General features: G+C 46.3%; 1 protein-coding gene across 5 annotated transcripts; it reads left to right on the top strand.

The window, feature by feature from the left end:
* Nucleotides 1-1,418: 1,418 nt before the first annotated feature.
* LOC135508586 (E3 ubiquitin-protein ligase RING2-like) lies at nt 1,419-21,746 on the top strand. 5 transcript variants are annotated; one of them, XR_010450822.1, is made up of 10 exons: nt 1,441-1,473; nt 4,395-4,537; nt 5,181-5,276; nt 9,305-9,465; nt 12,444-12,659; nt 13,775-13,874; nt 14,186-14,364; nt 14,937-15,126; nt 21,305-21,472; nt 21,524-21,746. XR_010450822.1 is itself a non-coding variant. In XM_064928857.1 (9 exons), the coding sequence occupies exons 2-9, from the start codon at nt 4,505-4,507 to the stop codon at nt 21,404-21,406; spliced, it is 1,074 nt and encodes a 357-aa protein (XP_064784929.1). In that variant the 5' UTR covers nt 1,441-1,473; nt 4,395-4,504; the 3' UTR covers nt 21,407-21,746. The 5 variants fall into 5 exon arrangements, 4 of the variants coding, with proteins under 4 accessions (XP_064784930.1, XP_064784929.1, XP_064784928.1 ...); XM_064928857.1 differs by having other exon boundaries at nt 14,189-14,364; nt 21,305-21,746; XM_064928856.1 differs by having other exon boundaries at nt 21,305-21,746.
* Nucleotides 21,747-22,290: the final 544 nt, after the last annotated feature.

Raw genomic sequence — 22,290 nt, 5'->3', positions numbered from 1 at the left:
AGGCTACCTGCCGCCTCTACACTCTAACCACTAGGCTACCTGCCGCCTCTACACTCTAACCACTAGGCTACCTGCCGCCTCTACACTCAAACCACTAGGCTACCTGCCCCCCCCCTAGATCTGTTCCCTGACCAGGAATTGAACCAGGGCCGTGGTGGTGAGAGCGCCAAAATCTAACCACTAGACGTATCGTTGTGTATCTATTAGCCAGTATGTAATTTATAGGCCTGTAATGTATTGCATTGCAGTGAATGGAATGGGTGGAGTAGAAAGTGCTTGTGGATATATAGACCTGTCCTCTATGAAACAACGGCATATATAGATTCCAATGGAGGCTGCTGAGGGAGGAAGGCTCAGTCAATGGAATGGTAGAAAACAACTGTTTCCATGTGGTTGATCAAATCAAATGTTATGTCACATGTGCTGAATACAACAGGTGTAGTAGACCTCACAGTGAAATGCTGAATACAACAGGTGTAGTAGATCTCACAGTGAAATGCTGAATACAACAGGTGTAGTAGACCTTACAGTGAAATGCTGAATACAACAGGTGTAGTAGACCTTACAGTGAAATGTTGAATACAACAGGTGTAGTAGACCTCACAGTGAAATGCTGAATACAACAGGTGTAGTAGACCTCACAGTGAAATGTTGAATACAACAGGTGGAGTAGACCTCACAGTGAAATGCTGAATACAACAGGTGTAGTAGACCTCACAGTGAAATGCTGAATACAACAGGTGTAGTAGACCTCACAGTGAAATGCTGAATACAACAGGTGTAGTAGACCTCACAGTGAAATGCTGAATACAACAGGTGTAGTAGACCTCACAGTGAAATGCTGAATACAACAGGTGTAGTAGACCTCACAGTGAAATGCTGAATACAACAGGTGTAGTAGACCTCACAGTGAAATGCTGAATACAACAGGTGTAGACCTCACAGTGAAATGCTGAATACAACAGGTGTAGACATCACAGTGAAATGCTGAATACAACAGGTGTAGTAGACCTTACAGTGAAATGCTGAATACAACAGGTATAGACATCACAGTGAAATGCTGAATACAACAGGTGTAGACATCACAGTGAAATGTTGAATACAAGCTCTTAACCAACAATGCAGTTTTAAGAAAAATAAGTGGGGTACCAGGGGGTACGTTTTTTTTCCCTCTGCAGTCTCATGCTGTGAACAATCTGGACATTGTATTTTTTTTTCAATAGGGGTTTAAAAAAATGTTTTTAGAAGCATATTTGTAATTGTTTCCATAAAGCCTTTCTTGCATTTGCTTACAAGCACAATAAAAATGTACATTGATTAAAATGTAATGTATTTTTGAATTGGTTATCCACATTTATGTTTTTTTTTAAACGCGGGCTTTTATTTTGAACGATACCTCATTACCATACAAGGTGACGTCAGTGTTTGTGCTGCTGGCAGAATACTCGTCTGGTTCGTCTGTATCCACAACACGTAAGTACATAAACAAACACGCTTTGGTCATATATTTGATTGTTTTTCATCCAGACTCACACAGTAACGATAAGATAAGGGTTGACCGTCTAAATGTATATTGAAGAACATATATCTTCGTCTATTTTAGTGTATCGTTGATTGGTCGTGAGGCTTCGTCACAGCTCTAACGTTAGCAATCTAGCTAGCTAGCTAGCCTGTCTTTTTCTAGTGACATTGCAGAACGATATGCATATAAAGCAGTTTTATCTTGATGCACATACACCATTATTTCTAAATACGATTACAATTGAGCATGTAAAAGGCAAAAGCAGATTTTATCCAGGCGATTCAGTATTTGCACATCTGTAGCACGCAGCCGGGATCCTACACAAAGAAGCTCTGTTGATACTGTGTTAAACTAATGTCACTTAATAATGTGTTGTTTCAATGTCTGGGACATGAAACTGGAAATATAAAATACAGTTCGACAGTTTCCTCCCAACATAGTGTTCAGTATTCATTGGTGTGAATGTAACGTTATTCAGGGTAACTAGTTAATTCATGTGCTTTGGAGGCAGGACATTAACCCCACGGTAGTTTCCTGTCAAACCATCAGATTGATTTGACAACTATTACCATGTTGAGGTTATTTTTTGTTGTCTAGTTGTTCCCTGATGATGTAGCTACAGTATTCATTTATCTACCTAGCTATCTATACTGATCAAAAATATAAATGCAACAATTTCAGAGATTTTCTTGAGTTTTATATTTCATATAAGGAAATCAGTCAAGTGAAATTCAAGTAAATTCAAGTCAAGTAAATTATGCCTTAATCTATGGATTTCACATGACTGAGGAGGGACACAGCCATTGATGGGCCTGGGAGGGCATATACCCACCAACTTGGGAGCCAAGCCCAGCCAATCAGAATTAGTTTTCCTCCTCAAAAGGGTGTTCTTACAGACATAAATACTCCTCAGTTTCATCAGCTGTCAGGGTGGCTGGTCTCAGACAATCCCTCAGGTGAAGAAGCAGGAAGTGGAGGTCCTGGGTTGGTGTGGTTATACATGGTCTGCGGTTGTGAGGCAGGTTGGACGGACTGACAAATTATTTAAAATGACGTGGATGCGGCTTATGCTAGAGAAATTTACATTGAATTATCTGGTGACAGCTCTGGTGGACATTCTTGCAGTCAGCATGTCAATTGCCCATTCCCTCAAAATTTGAGACATCTGTGGCAATGTGTTGTGAAAACTGCACATTTTATTGTCTACAGTACAAGGTGCACCTGTGTAATGATCACAATGACAGCATACCACCCTGCCTCTGAAGGTAAACAGGGTTGGTCCTGGTCAGTCCCAGGATGGGAGACCAGATACTGCTGGAAGTGGTGTTGGAGGGTCAGTAGGAAGCACTCCTTGGTCTAAAACAATATCCAAATGCCCCAGGGCAGTGATTGGGGACATTGCCCTTTGTAGGGTTCTGTCTTTTGGATGTTATGTTAAACGGCTGACCTGACTCTGTGATCACTAAAATATCCCAAGCCACTTATCATAAGGGTAGGGGTGTTAACCCCGGTGTCCTGGCTAAATTCCCAATCTGGCCCTCATACCATCATGGCCACCTAATCTTCCCCAGCTTCCAATTGGCTCATTCATCCCCTTCATCTTCTCTGTAACTACCCCCCAGGTCATTGCTGACAATGTGTCCTCAGTCAACTTATCTGGTAAAATAACAAATCTACCTAGCAAGCTATTGGATTTATCTACCTATCTTGCTTCTCTGTTTTTGGCCATATACAGTTGAAGTCAGAAGTTTACATACACCTTAGCCAAATACATTTAAACTCAGTTTTTCACAATTCCTGACATTTTAATCATAGTAACAATTCCCTGTCTTAGGTCAGTTAGGATCACCACTTTATTTAAAAAATGTGAAATGTCAGAATAATAGTAGAGAATGATTTATTTCAGCGTTGATTTCTTTCATCACATTCCCAGTGGGTCAGAAGTTTACATACACTCAATTAGTATTTGGTAGCATTGCCTTTAAATTGTTTCACTTGGGTCAAACGTTTCGGGTAGCCTTCCACAAGCTTCCCACAATAAGTTGGGTGAATTTTGGCCCATTCCCCCTGACAGAGCTGGTGTAATTGAGTCAGGTTTGTAGACCTCCTTGCTCGCACATGCTTGTTCAGTTCTGCCCACAAATTTTCTACAGGATTGAGGTCAGGGCTTTGTGATGGTCACTCCAACACCTTGACTTTGTGGTGCTTAAGCCATTTTGTCACAACTTTGGAAGTATGCTTGGGGTCATTGTCCATTTAGAAGACCCATTTGTGACCAAGCTTTAACTTCCTGACTGATGTCTTGAGATGTTGCTTCAATATATCCACATAATTTTTCCCCCTCATGATGCCATCTATTTTGTGAAGTGCACCAGTCCCTCCTGCAGCAAAGCACCCCCACAACATGATGCTGCCACCCCCGTGCTTCACGGTTGGGATGGTGTTCTTCGGCTTGCAAGCCCCCCCATTTTCCCTCCAAACATAACGGTGGTCATTATGGCCAAACAGTTCTATTTTTGTTTCAGCAGACCAGAGGACATTTCTCCAAAAAGTACGATCTTTGTCCCCATGTGCAGTTGCAAACCATAGTCTGCCTTTTTTTTATGGCGGTTTTGGAGCAGTTGCTTCTTCCTTGCTGAGTGGCCTTTCAGGTTACGACGATATAGGACTCGTTTTATTGTGGATATAGATACTTTTGTACATGTTTCCTCCAGCATCTTCACAAGGTCCTTTGCTGCTGTTCTGGGATTGATTTGCACTTTTCGCACCAACGTATGTTCATCTCTAGGAGACAGAACGCGTCTCCTTCCTGAGCGGTATGACGGCTGCGTGGTCCCATGGTGTTTATACTTGCGTACTATTGTTTGTACAGATGAACGTGGTACCTTCAGGCGTTTGGAAAGTGCTCCCAAGGATGAACCAGACTTGTGGAGGTCTACAATTCTTTTTCTGAGGTCTTGGCTGATTTCTTTTGATTTTCCCATGCTGTCAAGCAAAGAGGCACTGAGTTTGAAGGTAGGCCTTGAAATACATCCACAGGTACACCTCCAATATACTCAAATTATGTCAATTAGCCTATCAGAAGCTTCTAAAGCCATGACATCATTTTCTGAAATTTTCCAAGCTGTTTAAAGGCACTGTCAACTTAGTGTATGTAAACTTCTGATTTGTAAGTCGCTCTGGATAAGAGCGTCTGCTAAATGACTTAAATGTAATGTAAATGTTCTGACCCACTGGAATTCTGATACAGTAAATTATAAATGAAATAATCTGTCTTTAAACAGTTGTTGGAAAAATTACTTGTGTTATGCACAAAGTAGATGTCCTAACTGACTTGCCAAAACTATAGTTTGTTAACAAGAAATTTGTGGAGCGGTTGAAAAACAAGTTTTAATGACTCCAACCTAAGTGTATGTAAACTTCCGACTTTAACTGTACCACAAACCCCCGAGGTGCCTTAATGCTGTTGTAAACTGGTTACTAATGTAACTAGAACAGTAAAGAAAATGTTTTGTCATACCCTTGGTATCCGGTCAGATATACCATGGCTTTCAGCCAATGGTACATCAACTATGTATTTTTTTGGTGCTGACCAAAAGTAAACTGTGTGCCTGTGTGTTTGGTTCATTTTAATGATGCTAATGTTTTTTTATTCCAGGTTGGGAGTATGACACAGACAGTGCAGACGAATGGGGTGCAACCCCTCAGTAAGACATGGGAACTCAGTCTGTATGAGCTACAGAGGACTCCACAGGTAGGGGAGCACATTTGCTGTAACACCTCTCTGTCTCTGAGCGACAGAGGACTCCACAGGTACGGGAGCTCATTTGCTGTAACACCTCTCTGTCTCTGAGCGACAGAGGACTCCACAGGTAGGGGAGCTCATTTACTGTAACACCTCTCTGTCTCTGAGCGACAGAGGACTCCACAGGTACGGGAGCTCATTTGCTGTAACACCTCTCTGTCTCTGAGCGACAGAGGACTCCGCAGGTAGGGGAGCACATTTACTGTAACACCTCTCTGTCTCTGAGCTACAGAGGACTCCACAGGTAGGGGAGCTCATTTACTGTAACACCTCTCTGTCTCTGAGCTACAGAGGACTCCGCAGGTAGGGGAGCACATTTACTGTAACACCTCTCTGTCTCTGAGCTACAGAGGACTCCGCAGGTAGGGGAGCTCATTTACTGTAACACCTCTCTGTCTCTGAGCGACAGAGGACTCCGCAGGTAGGGGAGCACATTTACTGTAACACCTCTCTGTCTCTGCGCTACAGAGGACTCCGCAGGTAGGGGAGCACATTTACTGTAACACCTCTCTGTCTCTGAGCTACAGAGGACTCCACAGGTAGGGGAGCCTCCTGGTGCCGTAGAGCGGAGGCGGAGCCGCCTGGTGCCGTAGAGCGGAGGCGGAGCCGCCTGGTGCCGTAGAGCGGAGGCGGAGCCGCCTGGTGCCGTAGAGCGGAGGCGGAGCCGCCTGGTGCCGTAGAGCGGAGGCGGAGCCGCCTGGTGCCGTAGAGCGGAGGCGGAGCCGCCTGGTGCCGTAGAGCGGAGGCGGAGCCGCCTGGTGCCGTAGAGCGGAGGCGGAGCCGCCTGGTGCCGTAGAGCGGAGGCGGAGCCGCCTGGTGCCGTAGAGCGGAGGCGGAGCCGCCTGGTGCCGTAGAGCGGAGGCGGAGCCGCCTGGTGCCGTAGAGCGGAGGCGGAGCCGCCTGGTGCCGTAGAGCGGAGGCGGAGCCGCCTGGTGCCGTAGAGCGGAGGCGGAGCCGCCTGGTGCCGTAGAGCGGAGGCGGAGCCGCCTGGTGCCGTAGAGCGGAGGCGGAGCCGCCTGGTGCCGTAGAGCGGAGGCGGAGCCGCCTGGTGCCGTAGAGCGGAGGCGGAGCCGCCTGGTGCCGTAGAGCGGAGGCGGAGCCGCCTGGTGCCGTAGAGCGGAGGCGGAGCCGCCTGGTGCCGTAGAGCGGAGGCGGAGCCGCCTGGTGCCGTAGAGCGGAGGCGCCGTAGAGCGGAGGCGCCGTAGAGCGGAGGCGCCGTAGAGCGGAGGCGCCGTAGAGCGGAGGCGCCGTAGAGCGGAGGTGCCGTAGAGCGGAGGCGGAGCCGCCTGGTGCCGTAGGGCGGAGCCGCCTGGTGCCGTAGAGCGGAGGCGGAGCCGCCTGGTGCCGTAGGGCGGAGGCGCCTGGTGCCGTAGGGCGGAGGCGCCTGGTGCCGTAGGGCGGAGGCGCCTGGTGCCGTAGGGCGGAGGCGCCTGGTGCCGTAGGGCGGAGGCGCCTGGTGCCGTAGGGCGGAGGCGCCTGGTGCCGTAGGGCGGAGGCGCCTGGTGCCGTAGGGCGGAGGCGCCTGGTGCCGTAGGGCGGAGGCGCCTGGTGCCGTAGGGCGGAGGCGCCTGGTGCCGTAGGGCGGAGGCGCCTGGTGCCGTAGGGCGGAGGCGGAGGCGCCTGGTGCCGTAGGGCGGAGGCGGAGCCGCCTGGTGCCGTAGAGTGTGCCTCCTCTGACTTTTGGCGATAGTTTTTCAGCTCTTTTCTGAGCGGTGCGGCTGAAACCCGCCTCTCCCACGCAGCGCACCGTCAGGAGAAATGGTAACGCAGATAAAGGTACCACATCCACAGTGGAAGCACAGTAATGGCCTTGGTTTGGCAGGTGGAGGACTTCTGTGAGGAGGGGAGCAGCTCTGTTTAAGTTGTAAGGTCTGAGGGGGTGTGGGATATGGCCAATTTACCACGGCTAAGGGCTGTGCTGAAGCACGACAACGCGGAGTGCCTGGATACAGCCCTTAGCCGTGGTATATTGGCTATATACAACAAACTCTTGAGGTGCCTTATTGCTGTTATAAACTGGTTACTAACGTAGTGTTTTGTCATACCCGTGGTATACTGTCTCAAATACCATTGCATTCAGGGCTCGAACCCAGTTTATAATATACGGTATTGATCACGGCATAGACTAGCCAATCAGTTCGGATATTACAGGAAGGCTCCTCATGGATTCCTTTGTAAAACGGAGTTCTGAAATCTGAAGACATTCCGTTAACCGAGACTCCTCAAATGCGTGATATTCACTGTTTCCAACGTGAACTTCTGTGTGAATCGTCTTTTTAGTGTAATAAACCCAGTGGTTTCTTTAGGGGGATGATGAGGCGCTGTATGAATTTAAAAATGTAAAAAGAAGAAATTGTAACCCTTGGTGAATCTCTATTCCCTAGTTTCCTTTTGTGGTGGTGTGTGTCTTCCGACATCATATCATGCCTTCGGAAAGTATTCAGACCCCTTGACTTTTTCCACATTTTGTTACGTTACGGCCTTATTCTAAAATTAATGAGGGAAATGTTGATTTAATCCATCTACACATAATACCACATAATGACAAACAGTTTTTACATTTTTTGTAGAATAAAATAAAACAGAAATACCTTATTTACATAAGTATTCAGACCCTTTGCTCTGAGACTCGAAATTGAGCTCAGGTGCATCCTGTTTCCATCGATCATCCTTGAGATGTTTCTACAACTTGATTAGTCTCCACCTGTGGTAAATTCAATTGATTGGACATGATTTGGAAAGGCACACGCCTGTCTAGATAAGGTTCCACGGTTGACCGTGCATGTCAGAGCAAAAACCAAGCCATGAGGTCGAAGGAATTGTCCGTAGAGCTCAGAGACAGGATTGTGTTGAGGCACAGATCTGCGGAAGGGTACCGACAAATTTCTGCAGCATTGAAGGTCCCCAAGAACACAGTGGCCTCCGTCATTCTTAAAAGGAAGAAGTTTGGAACCACCAAGACTCTTCCTAGAGCTGCCGGCCTGGCCAAACTGAGCTATCAGGGGAGAAGGGAGGTGACCAAGAACCCGTTGGTCACTCTGAAAGAGCTCCAGAGTTCCTCTGTGGAGATGGCAGAACCTTCCAGAAGAACACTCATCTCTGCAGCATTCCACCAATCAGGCCTTTATGGTAGAGTGGTCCGACGGAAGCCACACCTCAATAAAAGGCACATGACAGCCCTCATGGAGTTTGCCAGAAGGCACCTAAAAGACTCTGACCATGATCTGGAGGAAACCTGACACCATCCCTACGGTGAAGCATGGAGGTGGCAGCATCATACTGTGGGGATGTTTTTCAGCGGCAGGGACTGGGAGACTAGTCAGGATCGAGGGAAAGATGGACGGAGCAAAGTACAGAGAGATCCTTGATGAAAACCTGCTCCATAGCGCTCAGGACCTCAGATTGGGGTGAAGGTTCACCTTCCAACAGGACAATGACCCAAAGCACACAGCCAAGATAACGCAGGAGTGGCTTCGGGACAAGTCTCTGAATGTCTTTGAGTGGCCCAGCCAGAGCCTGGACTTGGAGAGAGCTGAAAATACCTGTGCAGAAACCCTCCCCATCCAACCTGACAGAGCTTGATAGGATCTGCAAAGAAGAATGGGAGAAACTCCCCAAATACAGGTGTATCAAGCTTGTAGCGTCATACCCAAGAAGACTTGAGGCTGTAATCGCTGCCAAAGGTGCTTCAACAAAGTACTGAGTAAAGGGTCTGAATACTTATGTGATATTTCATTTTTTTCTCTTTTTTTCTATACATTAGCTTTGTCTTTGCTTTGTCAATATGAGGTATTGTGTGTAGATTGAAGGGGGAAAACAATTAAATCCATTTTAGAATAAGACTGTGAAGTAACAAAAAGTCAAGGGGTCTGAATAGCCCTCCCCCTGTGCAGGAGGCTATATAGGGTATTCAATATATAGGACCAGAGTTAGGTATATGCTCTCCTCTGTGTGTCCGCCCCCCCCCCCCCGTACAGGAGGCCATCACAGATGGGCTGGAGATAGCCGTGTCCCCCAGGAGCCTCCACAGTGAGCTGATGTGTCCCATCTGTCTGGACATGCTGAAGAACACCATGACAACCAAGGAATGCCTGCACCGCTTCTGTGCCGACTGCATCATCACCGCCCTCAGATCAGGGTATGTACCCCTACCCTAACCTACCTTAAAGTAACCTACCCTACCCATCATCACCGCCCTCCGATCAGGGTATGTACCCCTACCCTAACCTACCTTAAAGTAACCTACCCTACCCATCATCACCGCCCTCCGATCAGGGTATGTACCCCTACCCTAACCTACCTTAAAGTAACCTACCCTACCCATCATCACCGCCCTCCGATCAGGGTATGTACCCCTACCCTAACCTACCTTAAAGTAACCTACCCTACCCATCATCACCGCCCTCCGATCAGGGTATGTACCCCTACCCTAACCTACCTTAAAGTAACCTACCCTACCCATCATCACCGCCCTCCGATCAGGGTATGTACCCCTACCCTAACCTACCTTAAAGTAACCTACCCTACCCATCATCACCGCCCCGATCAGGGTATGTACCCCTACCCTAACCTACCTTAAAGTAACCTACCCTACCCATCATCACCGCCCTCCGATCAGGGTATGTACCCCTACCCTAACCTACCTTAAAGTAACCTACCCATCATCACCGCCCTCCGATCAGGGTATGTACCCCTACCCTAACCTACCTTAAAGTAACCTACCCATCATCACCGCCCTCCGATCAGGGTATGTACCCCTACCCTAACCTACCCTAACCTACCCTAAAGTAACCTACCCTACCCATCATCACCGCCCTCCGATCAGGGTATGTACCCCTACCCTAACCTACCTTAAAGTAACCTACCCTACCCATCATCACCGCCCTCCGATCAGGGTATGTACCCCTACCCTAACCTACCCTAAAGTAACCTACCCTACCCATCATCACCGCCCTCCGATCAGGGTATGTACCCCTACCCTAACCTACCTTAAAGTAACCTACCCTAACCTACCCTAAAGTAACCTACCCTACCCATCATCACCGCCCTCCGATCAGGGTATGTACCCCTACCCTAACCTACCCTAACCTACCTTAAAGTAACCTACCCTACCCATCATCACCGCCCTCCGATCAGGGTATGTACCCCTACCCTAACCTACCCTAAAGTAACCTACCCTACCCATCATCACCGCCCTCCGATCAGGGTATGTACCCCTACCCTAACCTACCCTAAAGTAACCTACCCTACCCATCATCACCGCCCTCCGATCAGGGTATGTACCCCTACCCTAACCTACCTTAAAGTAACCTACCCTACCCATCATCACCGCCCTCCGATCAGGGTATGTACCCCTACCCTAACCTACCTTAAAGTAACCTACCCTACCCATCATCACCGCCCTCCGATCAGGGTATGTACCCCTACCCTAACCTACCTTAAAGTAACCTACCCTACCCATCATCACCGCCCTCCGATCAGGGTATGTACCCCTACCCTAACCTACCTTAAAGTAACCTACCCTACCCATCATCACCGCCCTCCGATCAGGGTATGTACCCCTACCCTAACCTACCTTAAAGTAACCTACCCTACCCATCATCACCGCCCTCCGATCAGGGTATGTACCCCTACCCTAACCTACCTTAAAGTAACCTACCCTACCCATCATCACCGCCCTCCGATCAGGGTATGTACCCCTACCCTAACCTACCTTAAAGTAACCTACCCTACCCATCATCACCGCCCTCCGATCAGGGTATGTACCCCTACCCTAACCTACCTTAAAGTAACCTACCCTACCCATCATCACCGCCCTCCGATCAGGGTATGTACCCCTACCCTAACCTACCTTAAAGTAACCTACCCTACCCATCATCACCGCCCTCCGATCAGGGTATGTACCCCTACCCTAACCTACCTTAAAGTAACCTACCCTACCCATCATCACCGCCCTCCGATCAGGGTATGTACCCCTAACCTAACCTACCTTAAAGTAACCTACCCTACCCATCATCACCGCCCTCCGATCAGGGTATGTACCCCTACCCTAACCTACCCTAAAGTAACCTACCCTAACCTACCCTAAAGTAACCTACCCTGAAGTAAACAACCCTGAAGTAAACAACCCTGAAGTAACCTACCCTGAAGTAACCTACCCTAAAGTAACCTACCCTAAAGTAACCTACCCTGAAGTAACCTACCCTAAAGTAACCTACCCTAACCTACCCTGAAGTAACCTACCCTAAAGTAACCTACCCGAACCTACCCTGAAGTAACCTGCCCTGAAGTAACCTACCCTAAATGAACCAACCCTAAATGAACCAACCCTAAAGGAACCTACCCTAAAGTAAGGTGGTAACCTACCCTAAAGGAACCTAGTCTAAAGTAACCCAGCCTACCCTAAAGGAACCTAGCCTAGCCTGACCTAAAGTAACCCAACCTACCCTAAAGGAACCTAGCCTAACCTACCCTAAAGGAACCTAGCCTAACCTACCCTAAAGGAACCTAGCCTAACCTACCCTAAAGAAACCTAGCCTAACCTACCCTAAAGGAACCTAGCCTAACCTACCCTAAAGGAACCTAGCCTAACCTACCCTAAAGGAACCTAGCCTAACCTACCCTAAAGGAACCTAGCCTAACCTACCCTAAAGGAACCTAGCCTAACCTACCCTAAAGAAACCTAGCCTGACCTAAAGTAACTTAGCCTAGCCTGACCTAAAGTAACCTAACTACCTGTAATTATTCTTGTGCTGATGCATCATCATTGCATTCAGATCAGGGTAAAGGGTATGATGAAGATGTGTTATGTAGCCTAACCATGTTCACATGATGCTCCTCAGTTTGAGCAGAAAGCAACACGGCATGCCACTGTTTACACTAATCTATTCGTTTGGTCTCAGACACTGATTACTCTGTGGTTCTTTTTGTTGTATTTATCAAAGTCCTGATTGACAGCAGGTATCTTTTGTTACACAGGACGTCATCACCACCACCACCGCAGGGTTGATGTCCTGTATAACAAGGGGGTCAGGCTCTCATGGCTCTTTATTGACCTGCCTGGTAAAGAACAACTAAAAAGGGCTCGCTCGATCTAACTCTGTCTGTTCCCCCTAGCAACAAGGAATGCCCTACGTGTAGGAAGAAGCTGGTGTCTAAGCGGTCCCTGCGGCCGGACCCTAACTTTGATGCCCTCATCAGTAAGATCTACCCCAGCAGAGATGAGTACGAGGCCCACCAGGAGAGGGTTCTGGCCCGCATCTCTAAACACAACAACCAGCAGGCCCTGTCCCACAGCATCGAGGAGGGCCTCAAGATACAGGCCAAGAACAGGTACTGTACCCTGACCTTTAACCTCTAACCGCTGTCCCACGGCATCGAGGAGGGCCTCAAGATACAGGCCAAGAACAGGTACTGTACCCTGACCTTTAACCTCTAACCGCTGTCCCACAGCATCGAGGAGGGCCTCAAGATACAGGCCATGAACAGGTACTGTACCCTGACCTTTAACCTCTAACCGCTGTCCCACAGCATCAAGGAGGCCTCAAGATACAGGCCATGACTGTCCTGCTCCTCACTATTTCCCATTTCGGTGTCTCCTCACCAACAGAAACTATGAGTGTCTCCTCACCAACAGAAACTATGAGTGTCTCCTCACCAACAGAAACTATGATTGTCTCCTCACCAACAGAAACTATGAGTGTCTCCTCACCAACAGAAACTATGAGTGTCTCCTCACCAACAGAAACTATGAGTGTCTCCTCACCAACAGAAACTATGAGTGTCTCCTCACCAACAGAAACTATGATTGTCTCCTCACCAACAGAAACTATGAGTGTCTCCTCACCAACAGAAACTATGAGTGTCTCCTCACCAACAGAAACTGAGTGTCTCCTCACCAACAGAAACTGAGTGTCTCCTCACCAACAGAAACTATGAGTGTCTCCTCACCAACAGAAACTATGAGTGTCTCCTCACCAACAGAAACTATGAGTGTCTCCTCACCAACAGAAACTATGAGTGTCTCCTCACCAACAGAAACTATGAGTGTCTCCTCACCAACAGAAACTATGAGTGTCTCCTCACCAACAGAAACTATGATTGTCTCCTCACCAACAGAAACTATGAGTGTCTCCTCACCAACAGAAACTATGAGTGTCTCCTCACCAACAGAAACTATGAGTGTCTCCTCACCAACAGAAACTATGAGTGTCTCCTCACCAACAGAAACTATGAGTGTCTCCTCACCAACAGAAACTATGAGTGTCTCCTCACCAACAGAAACTATGAGTGTCTCCTCACCAACAGAAACTATGAGTGTCTCCTCACCAACAGAAACTATGATGCAGAATATGTTTCTGGGACTATGTTCTAATTGAATGTTACTTTATCAAAATCCTCTCTGCTCTTCCCTCCTCCCACCACTGGGTGTCCCCACCTCCCTCCAGGCTTCAGCGAGGGAAGAAGCACCAGCTGGAGAACGGGAGTGGGCTGGAGGACAACGGTGACTCCTCCCACTGCAGCAACGCCTCCGTCCACTCTAACCAGGTACAAGGATACCTTCATTCCCGTGTAGGGTTGCACAATTCTGGTAACTTCCCCCAAATTCCCAGGTTTATCAGAAATCCCGGTTGGAAAATTCCCAGGATTCCCACGAGACGTGTGTGACATGGGATGGGTTAGCGTTGCAATGTAATGTACTCTGTTATTATGACGCGATTAGAAGTGCATGCATACAAATATACATGTTGTTGAGTAAAGATCAATCCCACCAGGAACGTTCTCCTGTCTTCCTGCCGTTACACGTTATCCCCTGGGTTGTACTCAGCGAGTCTTTCCCCCCCCCAATAAATGTAAAGCAGGAGGCGGGGCCGAGCATCAAGCGTACCAAGACGTCAGATGACTCTGGTCTGGACATGGACAACGCTACGGAGAACGGAGGGGGAGGTGACGTGGCCATGGACGGAGCCAGCGAGATAGAACTGGTGTTCTGTCCTCATCCTACGCTCATGGACAAGGAGGACAACGTGCAGACCAGGTGGCTTTGTGGGAGGGGATAACGTGTGGGAGAGAGGGAGGGGATAACGTGTGGGAGAGAGAGAGGGGATAACGTGTGGGAGGGAGGGAGGGGATAACGTGTGGGAGGGAGGGAGGGGGTAACGTGTGGGAGGGAGGGAGGGGATAACGTGTGGGAGGGAGGGAGGGGTTAACGTGAGGGAGGGAGGGAGGGGATAACGTGTGGGAGGGAGGGAGGGGATAACGTGTGGGAGGGAGGGAGGGGGTAACGTGTGGGAGGGAGGGAGGGGGTAACGTGTGGGAGGGAGGGAGGGGGTAACGTGTGGGAGGGAGGGGGGTTAACGTGAGGGAGGGAGGGAGGGAGGGGGTAACGTGTGGGAGGGAGGGAGGGGGTAACGTGTGGGAGGGAGGGAGGGAGGGGGTAACGTGTGGGAGGGAGGGATAGGGTAACGTGTGGGAGGGAGGGAGGGAGGGGATAATGTGTGGGAGGGAGGGAGGGGATAACGTGTGGGAGGGGATACTTGTGTGTTGTTGTCTAAGTCTCTGGTCCAAGGCCCCTGGCTGAAGACATTAAGTAACACTTGTGTGTGGTAGTGTTGAGTTTGTTCCCAGGTACATCAAGACGTCGGGTAACGCCACAGTGGACCACCTGTCTAAGTACCTGGCTGTGCGTCTGGCTCTGGAGGAACTGAGGAAGAACGGAGAGGCCAGCCCTGTCAATGTAGACGCTGCCTCAGAGAAACAATACACCATTTATATCCCTACGGCCAACGGCCAGTTCACGGTAATAATACAATATACTACTACAATACACCATTTATATCCCTACGGCCAACGGACACTTCACGGTAATAATACAATATACTACTACAATACACCATTTATATCCCTACGGCCAACGGCCAGTTCACGGTAATAATACAATATACTACTACAATACACCATTTATATCCCTACGGCCAACGGCCAGTTCACGGTAATAATACAATATACTACTACAATACACCATTTATATCCCTACGGCCAACGGCCAGTTCACAGTAATAATACAATATACTACTACAATACACCATTTATATCCCTACGGCCAACGGCCAGTTCACGGTAATAATACAATATACTACTACAATACACCATTTATATCCCTACGGCCAACGGCCAGTTCACGGTAATAATACAATATACTACTACAATACACCATTTATATCCCTACGGCCAACGGCCAGTTCACGGTAATAATACAATATACTACTATAATACACCATTTATATCCCTACGGCCAACGGCCAGTTCACGGTAATAATACAATATACTACTATAATACACCATTTATATCCCTACAGCCAACGGCCAGTTCACGGTAATAATACAATATACTACTACAATACACCATTTATATCCCTACGCCAACGGCCAGTTCACAGTAATAATACAATATACTACTACAATACACCATTTATATCCCTACGCCAACGGCCAGTTCACGGTAATAATACAATATACTACTATAATACACCATTTATATCCCTACGGCCAACGGCCAGTTCACGGTAATAATACAATATACTACTATAATACACCATTTATATCCCTACGGCCAACGGCCAGTTCACGGTAATAATACAATATACTACTATAATACACCATTTATATCCCTACAGCCAACGGCCAGTTCACGGTAATAATACAATATACTACTACAATACACCATTTATATCCCTACGGCCAACGGCCAGTTCACAGTAATAATACAATATACTACTACAATACACCATTTATATCCCTACGGCCAACGGCCAGTTCACGGTAATAATACAATATACTACTACAATACACCATTTATATCCCTACGGCCAACGGCCAGTTCACGGTAATAATACAATATACTACTACAATACACCATTTATATCCCTACGGCCAACGGCCAGTTCACGGTAATAATACAATATACTACTACAATACACCATTTATATCCCTACGGCCAACGGCCAGTTCACGGTAATAATACAATATACTACTACAATACACCATGTATATCGCTACGGCCAACGGCCAGTTCACAGTAATAATACAATATACTACTACAATACACCATTTATATCCCTACGGCCAACGGCCAGTTCACGGTAATAATACAATATACTACTACAATACACCATTTATATCCCTACGGCCAACGGCCAGTTCACGGTAATAATACAATATACTACTACAATACACCATTTATATCCCTACGGCCAACGGCCAGTTCACGGTAATAATACAATATACTACTACAATACACCATGTATATCGCTACGGCCAGCGACCAGTTCACGGTAATAATACAATATACTACTACAATACACCATTTATATCGCTACAGCCAATGTCCAGTTCACGGTAATAATACAATATACTACTACAATACACCATTTATATCCCTACGGCCAACGGCCAGTTCACGGTAATAATACAATATACGCTGCTCAAAAAAATAAAGGGAACACTAAAATAACACATCCTAGATCTGAATGAATAAAATATTCTTATTAAATACTTTTTTCTTTACATAGTTGAATTTGCTGACAACAAAATCACACAAAAATTATCAATGGAAATCCAAATTTATCAACCCATGGAGGTCTGGATTTGGAGTCGCACTCAAAATCAAAATGGAAAACCACACTACAGGCTGATCCAACTTGATGTAATGTCCTTAAAACAAGTCCAAATGAGGCTCAGTAGTGTGTGTGGCCTCCACGTGCCTGTATGACCTCCCTACAACGCCTGGGCATGCTCCTGATGAGGTGGCGGATGGTCTCCTGAGGGATCTCCTCCCAGACCTGGACTAAAGCATCCGTCAACTCCTGGACAGTCTGTGGTGCAACGTGGTGTTGGTGGATGGAGCGAGACATGATGTCCCAGATGTGCTCAATTGGATTCAGGTCTGGGGAACGGGCGGGCCAGTCCATAGGATCAATGCCTTCCTCTTGCAGAAACTGCTGACACACTCCAGCCACATGAGGTCTAGCATTGTCTTGCATTAGGAGGAACCCAGGGCCAACAGCACCAGCATACGGTCTCACAAGGGGTCTGAGGATCTCATCTCGGTACCTAATGGCAGTCAGGCTACCTCTGGCGAGCACATGGAGGGCTGTGCGGCCCCCCAAAGAAATGCCACCCCACACCATGACTGACCCACCGCCAAACCGGTCATGCTGGAGGATGTTGCAGGCAGCAGAATGTTCTCCACAGCGTCTCCAGACTCTGTCACGTCTGTCACATGTGCTCAGTGTGAACCTGCTTTCATCTGTGAAGAGCACAGGGCGCCAGTGGCGAATTTCCCAATCTTGGTGTTCTCTGGCAAATGCCAAACGTCCTGCACGGTGTTGGGCTGTAAGTACAACCCCCACCTGTGGATGTCGGGCCCTCATACCACCCTCATGGAGTCTGTTTCTGACCGTTTGAGCAGACAATGCACATTTGTGGCCTGCTGGAGGTCATTTTGCAGGGCTCTGGCAGAGGCTCCTCCTGCTACACCTTGCACAAAGGCGGAGGTAGCGGTCCTGCTGCTGGGTTGTTCCCCTCCTACGGCCTCATCCACGTCTCCTGATGTACTGCCCTGACTCCTGGTAGCGCCTCCATGCTCTGGACACTACGCTGACAGACACAGCAAACCTTCTTGCCACAGCTCGCATTGTTCCATCCTGGATGAGCTGCACTTCCTGAGCCACTTGGAGTCTACAACCCACACGTCTCATGCTACCACTAGAGTGAAAGCACCGCCAGCATTCAAAAGTGACCAAAACATCAGCCAGGAAGCATAGGAACTGAGAAGTGGTCTGTGGTCCCCACCTGCAGAACCACTCCTTTATTGGGGGTGTCTTGCTAATTGCCTACAACTTCAACCTGTTGTCTATTCCATTTGCCCAACAGCATGTGAAATTTATTGTCAATCAGTGTTGCTTCCTTAGTAGACAGTTTGATTTCACAGAAGTGTGATTGACTTGGAGTTACATTGTTGTTTAAGTGTTCCCTTTATTTTTTTGAGCAGTGTAGTAGCCCAGAGGACAGTTACCCTATAGTTACACAGTTATACTGTTACTATTACTACTGCTATTATTACTATCACTACCACTACTATTGCTACCACTATCACTACTATTACTACCACTCACTACTATCACTATCACTATCACTACTACTGCTATTACTACTGCTATTATTACTATCACTACTACTACTATTACTACCACTATCACTACTATTACTACCACTATCACTACTATCACTATCACTACTACTACTATTACTACTGCTATTATTACTATCACTACTACTACTACTATCACCACTATTGCTACCACTATCACTAGTGTTACTATCACTACCACTACTATTACAACTGCTATTATTACTATCACTACTATTACTACCACTCACTACTATCACTACCACTATCACTACTACTGCTATTACTACTGCTATCATTACTATCACTACTATTACTATCGCTACTACTACTATTACTATCACTACTATTACTACCACTATCACTACTATCACTACCACTACTACTACTATTACTACTGCTATTATTACTATCACTACTACTACTACTATCACCACTATTGCTACCACTATCACTATTGTTACTATCACTACCACTACTATTACAACTGCTATTATTACTATCACTACTATTACTACCATTACCACTATTACTACTATTACTATGACTACTATTACTACCACTATCACTACTATTACTATCACTACTATTACTACCACTATCACTACAATAACTCCCACTATCACTACTAATACTATCACTACCACTACTATTACTACCACTATCACTACTACAACTATTACAACTGCTATTATTACTATCACTACTATTACTACCACTCACTACTATCACTACCACTATCACTACTACTGCTATTACTACTGCTATCATTACTATCACTACTATTACTATCACTACTACTACTATTACTATCACTACTATTACTACCACTATCACTACTATCACTACCACTACTACTACTATTACTACTGCTATTATTACTATCACTACTACTACTACTATCACCACTATTGCTACCACTATCACTATTGTTACTATCACTACCACTACTATTACAACTGCTATTATTACTATCACTACTATTACTACCATTACCACTATTACTACTATTACTATGACTACTATTACTACCACTATCACTACTATTACTATCACTACTATTACTACCACTATCACTACAATAACTCCCACTATCACTACTAATACTATCACTACCACTACTATTACTACCACTATCACTACTACAACTATTACAACTGCTATTATTACTATCACTACTATTACTACTATTACCACTTGCTACTATTACTATCACTACTATTACTCACTATCACTACTACAACTATTACAACTGCTATTATTACTATCACTGCTATTACTACCACTATCACTACAATAACTCCCACTATCACTACTATTACTATCACTACCACTATTACTATCACTACTATCACTACCACTATCACTACTACTACTATTACTACTGCTATTACTACTATCACTACTACTACTACCACTACTACTACTATTACTATCACTACTATTACTACCACTATCACTACTATTACTATCACTACTATCACTACCACTATCACTACTATTACTATCACTACCACTATCACTATTACTACTATTACTACCACTATCACTACTACTACTATTACTACTGCTATTATTACTATCACTACTATTACTACTATTACTATCACTACCACTATCACTACTATTACTATTACAACTGCTATTATTACTACTATTACTATCACTATCACTACTATTACTATCACTACTATTACTATCACTATCACTACTATTACTATCACTATCACTACTATTACTATCACTATCACTACTATCACTATCACTACTATTACTACTATTACTATCACTATCACTACTATTACTATCACTATCACTACTATTACTATCACTACTATTACTATTACTATCACTACTATTACTATCACTACTATTACTATCACTATCACAACTATTACTATCACTACTATTACTATCACTACTATTACTATCACTACTATCACTATCACTACTATTACTATCACTATCACTACTATTACTACTACTATCACTACCACTATCACTACTATCACTACTGCTACTATCACTATCACTACTACTACTATTACTATCACTATCACTACTATTACTACCACTGTCACTACTATTACTACTACTACTATTACTACTACTACTATTACTACCACTACTACCACTATTACTATTACTACCACTATTTCTATTACTACCACTATTACTACCACTATTACTACCACTACTACTGCTATTACTACCACTATTACTACTACTACTATTACCACCACTATTACTATGGCCACTATTACTACCACTATTACTACTATTACAACTACCACTATTACTTCCACTATTACTACCACTTTTACTATTACTTCCACTATTACTACCACTTTTACTATTACTACCACTATTACTACTACTACCACTACTACCACTATTACTACTACTTCCACTACTACTTCCACTATCACTACTACCACTATCACTACTACCACTATCAATACTACCACTATTACTACTACCACTATTACTACTACCACTATTACTAACACTACCACTATCACTACTTTTACTATCACTATCACTATCTCTACTAGTAGTGGTAGTGGTGGCCTGTGTTAGACATTTAGGATCCCATGGTTGAACAGCCCTCCTATCCAGAGAGACGAAAGAGGGTCAAGTATGTCAATCAGTATTTCCTGGTGACCTTTTCCCTAGTGTTATCTCCTGTCATTCTTGGTGAGGTGAGCTTGTCTATCTGTATCTTGTGAACTGTGGGAAACATTTCCTCCTGAGGATGATGAACATCAACCAATCATCTGTCCTCTAGGTGCTGAACGGGTCTTTCTCTCTGGAGCTTGTCAGTGAGAAGTACTGGAAGGTGAACAAACCCATGGAGCTGTACTTCGCCCCCACCAAGGAGCACAAGTAGACCGCCTGGAGTACACCTGGGGGGGTAGACCGCCTGGAGTACACCTGGAGTACACCTGGAGCACACCTGGTGGGGGTAGACCGCCTGGAGTACACCTGGAGTACACCTGGAGCACACCTGGGGGGGTAGACCGCCTGGAGTACACCTGGGGGGGTAGACCACCTGGAGTACACCTGGGGGGGTAGACCACCTGGAGTACACCTGGGGGGGTAGACCACCTGGAGTACACCTGGGGGGGTAGACCACCTGGAGTACACCTGGGGGGGTAGACCACCTGGAGTACACCTGGGGGGGTAGACCACCTGGAGTACACCTGGGGGGGTAGACCACCTGGAGTACACCTGGGGGTAGACCACCTGGAGTACACCTGGGGGTAGACCACCTGGAGTACACCTGGGGGGGTAGACCACCTGGAGTACACCTGGGGGGGTAGACCACCTGGAGTACACCTGGGGGGGTAGACCACCTGGAGTACACCTGGGGGGGTAGACCACCTGGAGTACACTTGGGGCACCCTATTACCTATGTAGGGCTTTGGCCAAAAGTAGTGCACTTTATAGGGAATAGGGTGCCCTTTAGGACACAGCCCTGGATGAGACCTGCCAGGAGGACGAGGTGTCTAATGGACTCTCTCAACATCTTTACATCTCTCTCTACATCTCTCTCTACATCTCACTCTACATCTCACTCTACATCTCTTTCTCTATCTCTCTCTACATCTCTCTCTACATCTCTCTCTACATCTCTCTCTACATCTCTCTCTACATCTCTCTCTCTACATCTCTCTCTCTACATCTCTGTCTCTACATCTGTCTCTCTCTCTCTCTCTCTCTACATCTCTCTACATCTGTCTCTCTCTCTCTACATCTTTACATCTCTCTTTC

This window comes from Oncorhynchus masou, chromosome 3 (assembly GCF_036934945.1).
Source record: "Oncorhynchus masou masou isolate Uvic2021 chromosome 3, UVic_Omas_1.1, whole genome shotgun sequence".
NCBI lineage: Eukaryota > Metazoa > Chordata > Actinopteri > Salmoniformes > Salmonidae > Oncorhynchus > Oncorhynchus masou.
This window is presented reverse-complemented; position numbering and strand designations above follow the sequence as displayed.